Source organism: Scardinius erythrophthalmus (genome assembly GCF_964197995.2).
Source record: "Scardinius erythrophthalmus genome assembly, contig: HAP1_SCAFFOLD_791, whole genome shotgun sequence".
NCBI classification, from domain to species: Eukaryota; Metazoa; Chordata; class Actinopteri; order Cypriniformes; family Leuciscidae; genus Scardinius; species Scardinius erythrophthalmus.
The window spans coordinates 1-7,887 of record NW_028295830.1 but is presented as its reverse complement, the minus strand read 5'-3'; the positions used below and the strand labels follow the sequence as shown (position 1 = coordinate 7,887).

At 37.3% G+C, this 7,887-nt stretch overlaps 1 protein-coding gene across 1 annotated transcript; it reads right to left on the bottom strand.

Moving 5' to 3' along the window:
- Nucleotides 1-3: 3 nt before the first annotated feature.
- LOC308686778 (glycerophosphocholine cholinephosphodiesterase ENPP6-like) lies at nt 4-7,878 on the bottom strand (the record flags this gene model as incomplete). Its single annotated transcript, XM_081395214.1, has 5 exons — nt 7,788-7,878; nt 7,534-7,713; nt 5,753-5,890; nt 1,186-1,309; nt 4-38 (listed from the first exon to the last, which is right to left on the bottom strand). Coding segments are annotated over exons 2-5 (468 nt in total), but the record flags the coding sequence as incomplete, so codon positions are not given.
- Nucleotides 7,879-7,887: the final 9 nt, after the last annotated feature.

Genomic DNA, 7,887 nt, shown 5'->3' with positions numbered 1-7,887 from the left:
TGTACGGATGGGACCGGCGCGGAAGTTCGTCTTGAAGTCTGGGAAAAATATCGAAGTGATCATTTGATGAGTTGCAAGACTAAAATAGTTTTATTTCTACAACAATAACAATATAAAATAATTAAAATATAAAAATACACACTGGCATTTAAAAGTCTCCTCTGCTCACCAGGGCTGCTTTTATTTGATCAAAAATGCAGTAAAACAGTGAAATATTATTATAATGTAAATCAGCTGTTTTCTAAGTGAATATATATTTTCTTGCATATAATTACAGCATATAGTGTAATTTATTCCTGTGATCAAAGCTGAATGTTCAGCATCATTACTCCAGTCTTCAGTGTCACATGATCCTTCAGAAATCACTCTAATATGAGGATTTGATGATCAAGAAACATTTATGATTATTATCAGTGTTGTGCCGAATCTGATGCATATTTCTGTGGAAACTGTGATACCGATTCTTTGATGAATCGAAAGTACAAAATTGATCTCAAATAGAATCTTTTGTAACATTATAAACATCTCACCTGTCACTTTTGATCAATTTAATGCATCCCTGCTGAATAAAAATTAATTTCCTCAAAAAAAGTTATATATATATATAAAAAGGTTAAAAATTAAATTAATACTTCTATTTTTAAAATAAAATGTTAAATATTTTAATTAAATACATCAATAACAGTTTTATATAAAAAAATATCATTAACAATATTATTAGAGTATTTACTGTCACTTTTGATCAATTTAATGCATCCTTGCTGAATAAAAAAAATGAAAAGTTCGTGAGTTGTAGTGTGTATTATTTATATTTAAATTTTTAATTAAAATGTAGTGCTATTAGATCGATTAATCGCAATTAATTGCGTCTAACATAAAAGTTTGTGTTAAACAAACTTATGTAAATAAAATAAATGCAATAATATAATTACATTAAAATAATAAAAAAATAAAATATAAAAAAATAGTGCTGTCAAATCAATGAATCACTATTTATCGCATAAATGTTTGTTTATATAATAGATGCACGCACACACACACACACACGACAGCAAACTTTAAATAAATACTTTCATATTTTAATTATTTTAATTTAATTGTATAATTGCATTTATTTTATATTTTATTTAAAAACATCATTATGAACGATATATGTATCAGGGTTCTGGTGTGTCTGAGCTTCACCTGGTCCCTGCGCCAGGAAGAACCCCCTCATGTCCACGAACTCGTTGTCGTATCCGTGCCAGCCGTGCTGCCATCCCTCCGCCTCCCGCGTGCCGTTCTTCCAGAAGGGCAGTTTGGCTTTATTCTGTGGAGACAGCAGGAATCAGTGTGTGGATGTGTGTGTTTAGCTCTTCTCCAGCTCATGTGTGTGTCTCTGTTATCTCAGGAAAGCACACGAGAGGAGGACTGTTGTTTCTGGGTGAAATGAGGCTTTATATGCAAGACTGAATCATTCATGACTGAAGACATTCCTGTCAGAGGTCGTGTTCTACAAAAGCAACATATTAATAACCCTCTGGTGCTCGTCGCTCCGAATAATGTTACTTTTTTATTTTTTTATTCATCGGAATGGTGCGAAACTTGGTAAAGGTTTTGCCACTTGCTGTGTGAACACACACACACACACACAAATAATCATGGATGTGATTCGAACAGGTTAAATGGTCCTGATAAAAACAGTCCCACTTGAGCTCCTCGCGGTAACGATGCGGTTGAAACAAGAGGAAGCAGAATCCACATGCAGCGGTAATTTATTTACACAAACTCAAAACTAGACAGACTAGGACTGGGGAACAGAACAACCAACAACATGATCAGGAACCCACAAACACTAACTCAAGACACAGGGTTTAAGTAAAGAGGCAGATAAGCTAAACAAGATGATAACATGGGGGCGTGTCTGATCAGAAACACCTGGGAAACTAATAAACAGGAAAAACCTACAAAGGAGAACAAAACACGGCACAGAACAGGAAATGACTAAAGTCCACACAAGACAGGAATCATTACACTCGCGGTCAGAAACGAGCGCATTAGAAACGAATGAGTCGAGTTTCCTCTAGTGGAAGCGTTTGGTACTGCAGCCGAACACTCTCTCACTGAAAGATCATTTACTGAGATATTAACCTCAGATTTGGAGCATAACTTGTTTAGATTCATGGCTTTGATTTTCTTGCAGTTTTAGAGTAAAACGTGATTTTGAAAATATATATTTCATTTAAAAAAAATTAAATTGTATAATTGTATTTAAAACTTTTTTTCACTTCAGTCTGTCGTTCTAAACTAAAGCATTCAAGATTTATGACAATTTAAGTTGGAAATTTAATTTTCAGGTCAAAAAGTTAATAAATGGATTATAAATACAGCGTAAATATAATTTAGTGTTTGAAAAAAAAAATCCCTAAAAATACAAAGCATTAAATAAAAAACATTATCAAACTTCATTTCATTGACAAAAAAATTAAATAAAACATTCGGTCATTTTTGAACGACACGCGAAGAGCTCCAGATAAACGGATCACAGGCGGAAAACTGCAGATCCTGCAGGAACGGATGGTGAACGTTGAACAGCGCAGATTAGCTCAAATAAGTCGAGTCTCCTTCATTTATACAGCGCTGTTAACCATATAGATCGTTTCAAAGCTTTACCGCTGGAATCCACTGATGCTTCAATGTATATGTAATGAGTGACTTCTGCATAAATCATTTCTATATTCAATGAGTCATTCAAATATACTTTTAATCATATGTTTGCTGAGTGTGTTAACCAGCTGATTCTGATGTGACCCTCAACATGAGTTGTCCATACGTGTGACCCTGGATCACGTCACCAGTCTCGAGTCGCACGGGTTTATCTGTGGCAATAGCCAACAATACATGTATGGGTCAAAATTATACATTTTTCTTTTATGCCAAAAATCATTAGGATATCAAGTAAAGATCATGTTCCATGAAGATATTTAGTAAATTTCCTACCGTAAATATATAAAACATGTATTTCTGTGAGTGAATGCAGCACAATCGCCAACATAAATGAACAACTTTAAAGGAGATTTTCTCAATGTTTCCATTTTTTTGCCTCAGATTCCAGATTTACAATAGTCATATCTCGACCAAATATTGTCCTATCATAACACACCATACATCAGTGGAAAGATTATTTATTCAGATTTCGGATGATGTATAAATCTCCATTTTCAAAAAATTGACCCATGTGACTGATTTTGTGGACCTGGGGCCGGTTTCACAAAGCTATTTTAGACCGGTCTATAGTGTAACGTGAGAGTTCGGTATGTGGTGGTAGATCACTCTTTATGATAGTAAACAGCAGAATGGAGACAGAAGACTTTCTCAAGCGGCACTTTTACTGAACACCGTCACCACAACAACACTTCCTTCAACAGCCTTTCACGTGACGTCACTAACCAATCAGAAGCAAGGACTTAGACTGAGATAAACGTGAGTGAATCAGAGAGGCAGATTCAGCAGAATATCCTTACTGTGTAAACACATAAATGTGTAAATAATGAACTGACTAAACATTGTAAATATACTTCTAGTATGTTAACTCAAATATAAATCATATTAAATTCTAAGCATTACAACTTTCCAATATGAAATATGAACTCCACTTCTAAACCTTACAATAGTGTTAGAAAGTCTAAAGTTCGCTCATAGACTAGTCTAATGCAAGTTAGACTGTTTCACAAAAATAAAGACTGACTTAATTTAGACCAAAAACATTAGATACCTCTCACCCCCAGGCTAACTTAGGTCTAAGACTCTATGTTACCTTGGCAACCAGCAGTAACAATCACTTACATCACAAACACCCAAAAGAAAAGGGAAAATGGCTCATAATTTAAACATTTCTTCTTGTTACTACATTCTCCGCTAAATTCCCCAAGTAAAATGTCCTTGTAACTTTATACTCCTCCAACAAACACATATTGTCCGCTGGGGTAAACTGCACTGAGCGGTTGAATGCGCTTACTTGATCCGCCATGTTTTTTGTTTTGAAAAGTGTCTTATTTTACCCAGAATGCATTGCAGTGTAGTCCTACTTAAGATAGTCAGAGTCGTAAGTGCTTTGTGCAACATTCTGATTTAGATGTCTATCTGAAGTCTGACTATCTACTACATCTAAGCCACAGTCAAAGTCTATCTTTGTGAAACCGGCCCCTGATGATCTGTGTCTAGCTGACGAGTGAAGGTTGCGGGTTCTACTATACGTGACGTCACCTGATCACAGAACTGTCCCTCTTTCGTGTGTATTTCTCTAGAAACTAAAGTGAATAGTGTCTGTACTTCTTCCTGAGGAGGGAATGTGTTATCAGTTTGTCCTGGTGATAGCTAGCTCAGGCTCTCGTCAACCTTGGAGAAACTGCGACTCTCTAGTGCTGTTGTGTGTGTGTGTGTGTGTGTGTGTGTGTGTGTGTAGGAGTATAGGAGTTATGGGACACTTCGGCATGCGATAACAGACCCGAAGACGCCTTTCTCTGACCTCTGAGGTCACGCAGACCGAGATCTAGGAATGTGTGACAACTATCTCGACTAATGGCGACATACTCTCATATCTATCCATGTGTGGACATTTGCTTAGACTATATGTGACCCTGGACCACAAAACCAGTCACATGGGGCAATTTTTCTGAAATTAAATAAGCTTTCCATTGATGTATGGTTTGTTAGGATATGTCAATATTTAGTCGAGATACGACTATTGTAAATCTGGAATCTGAGGCAAAAAAATGGAAACATTGAGAAAATCTCCTTTAAAGTTGTTCATTTATGTTGGCGATTGTGCTGCATTCACTCACAGAAATACATGTTTTATATATTTACTGTAGGAAATTTACTAAATATCTTCATGGAACATGATCTTTACTTAATATCCTCATGATTTTTGGCATAAAAGAAAAATCGATAATTTTGACCCATACAATGTATAGTTGGCTATTGCCACAGATAAACCCGTGCGACTCGAGACTGGTGACGTGATCCAGGGTCACATGTGTGTTCTTAGCCAATCAGAAACTGCAATCTGAAGCAAGGACGTAGCTTAGACCTTGGTGTAGGGTATAACTGCTGTGTGTGTGTGTGTGTGTGTGTGTGTGTGTATGTGTGTGTGTGTGTGTGTGTGTGTGTGTGTGTGTGAGTGGCCTGGTAAACCCTACATTATGGGGACAAAATGTCCCCACAAGGATGGCAATATCCGAAATCCTTGGACATTTTTTGGTCCCCATGAGGATAACGGCTTATAAATCAAAAAAGTGATGTTGTTTTTGAAAATGTGAAATTGCAGAAAGTTTTCTGTGATGGGTAGGTTTAGGGGTCGGGTTAGTGTAAGGGAATAGAATATACAATTTGTACAGTATAAAAATCATTTTGTCTATGGAAAGTCCCCATAAAACATGAAAACACTACATGTGTGTGAGTGTGTGAGTGTGTGTGTGTGTGTGTGTGTGTGTGTGTGTGTGTGTGTGTGTGTGTGTGTGTGTGTGTGTGTGTGTGTGTGTGTGTGTGTGTGTGTGTGTGTGTGTGTGTGTGTGTGTGTGTGTGTGTGTGTGTGTGTGTGTGTGTGTGAGTGAGTGAGTGAGTGAGTGAGTGAGTGAGTGAGTGAGTGAGTGAGTGTGTGTGTGTGTGTGTGTGTGTGTGTGTGTGTGTGTGTGTGTGTGTGTGTGTGTGTGTGTCAATCATTAAACAAGCCCATAAAGAGGCAGACTGAGGACAGAATAATGTGTGTAACCTCGGTGATGAACCATCCGGGCTCAGCCACGAGCGTCAGCGTCGACACGAACCGCCCGTTCCTGTAGTGGAAGCGCTCCGGGATCTCCTGCTTCTTATAGACATTCATGTTGTTCACGGCGCTCAGGTTCTGATATATCTGAGTTAACACACACACAGACACACACACACACACACACACACACACAGACACACACACACACACACACACACACAATCGGGTTAAGCCAATAAGTTAAGTTCATACTAAACACCAAAATGTTTTGAGATCTTGTATTTCCCATTAGTCATTTAAAAAATATGATATTATATTATATGAATGAAATTCCACCATTTATAAATATTTTACAATTTAAATAATATATTCCCTTTTTTCACAGTATAGTAATGAGAACAAGATTTCTGAGTGTTTTTTAATATAATAATTATTCTTATATTATATTATCATTTTATTTTATAAATATTTTACAATTTAAATAATATTTACAGTATAGTAGCAAGAACGAGACTTTCATGAGTTTTGTAAAATAATAATAATCATTATATTTTGTTCATTTATATTATATATCATTCTAATTTAGAAAATTAAATGCAGTTCAACAAATATCATGTATAAATATTTTACAATTAAAAGATTAAAAGATTTTTGAGTGAATTTTCATGTCAAAATGCGAGAGACATCTTTATGGTCATAGCACTAGGCTTTATTTTCAATTTACAAAATATAATCTCTTATTTGTTCTGAAACGTGATGTTCTGTTGACGGGTTTCATGAGATTCAGGACTGAGTATCTCTACTATGTGTAGTTTTTCAACATCAATGTTGAAGAATACAGTCATTTACACACTGAAAAAAGTTAAAGTTTAAATCCAAATAGGTTGAAGAGCAATGAATTCTGACATTTAATCATTTAGCAGACACTTTTATCCAAAGCGACTTACAAATGGGGAGAGCAATAGAAGCAGTTAAAGGAACACGCCGACTTTTTGTGACTTTATCTTATTCCCCGTATCCCCCAGAGTTAGATAAGTCCACACACACCCTTCTCATCTCCGTGCGTGCCGTAACTCTGTCTGACGCACCCACCGCTAGCCTAGCTTAGCACAAAGACTGGAAGTAAATGGCTTCAGCTAGCATACTGCTCCCAATAAGTGACAAAATAACGCCAACATTTTCCTATTTACATGTTGTGATTTGTATAGTCACAGCATGTCCAAATAACAAGGTCACATGAGACACAGCCATCTTCTAACCATATACATACTGGGAACTATATTCTCAGAAGGCGAAGCACTGCTACTCGGGCGGATCACTCCGCAGAAGCCTTCTGAGAATATAGTTCCCAGTATGTATACGGTTAGAAGATGGCTGTGTCTCATGTGACCTTGTTATCTGCTCACGCTGTGACTATACAAATCACAACATGTAAATAGGAAAAGGTTGGCGATATATTGTCCCTTATTGGGAGCAGTATGCTAGCTGGAGCCATTTACCTCCAGTCTTTGTGCTAAGCTAGGCTAGCGGTGTGTGCGTCAGACAGAGTTACGGCACGCACGGAGATGAGAAGGGTGTGTGTGAAATTATCTAACTCTGGGGGATACGGGGAATAAGATAAAGTCACAAAAAGTCGGCGTGTTCCTTTAAACAAACAATATGCAAGTGCTGTGACCCTTCCCAGTTTAATCTTTTTTTTTTTTTTTTTTAAGCAAGGGCTGTTTTTGGCCTTGTCGTCCCGAGTAAACATGAGTCTGATGTAAAACACACACACAGGTTGAGCTCACCTCCTCAAACTTGTCCTGTTTGGGCCACAGATTGACCACCGGCCCCCTGTCCATCATCTTAATAACGTGTGACATGTCAATGAAGTTATCCAGCTCGATAACCTTCTCCATCCACTGGAGCTCCGTCATGCCGTGATCCGAGAACAGCACCACGTTTATTTCATCTCTCATTTTCTTCTCCTGACAAACAAACAAACAGATGTGTTCCAGATGTTCAAGTGGTTCTTTCATTCGTTCACCCTTGTTAAAAATACCTTGATTTTCTGGTTGAGAGTCTGGAAGGCCTGGTCCAGGGAGTGGACGGCTCGCTGTATTTCAGGAGATCGGGGACCAAAGTGATGCCCTTCCACATCA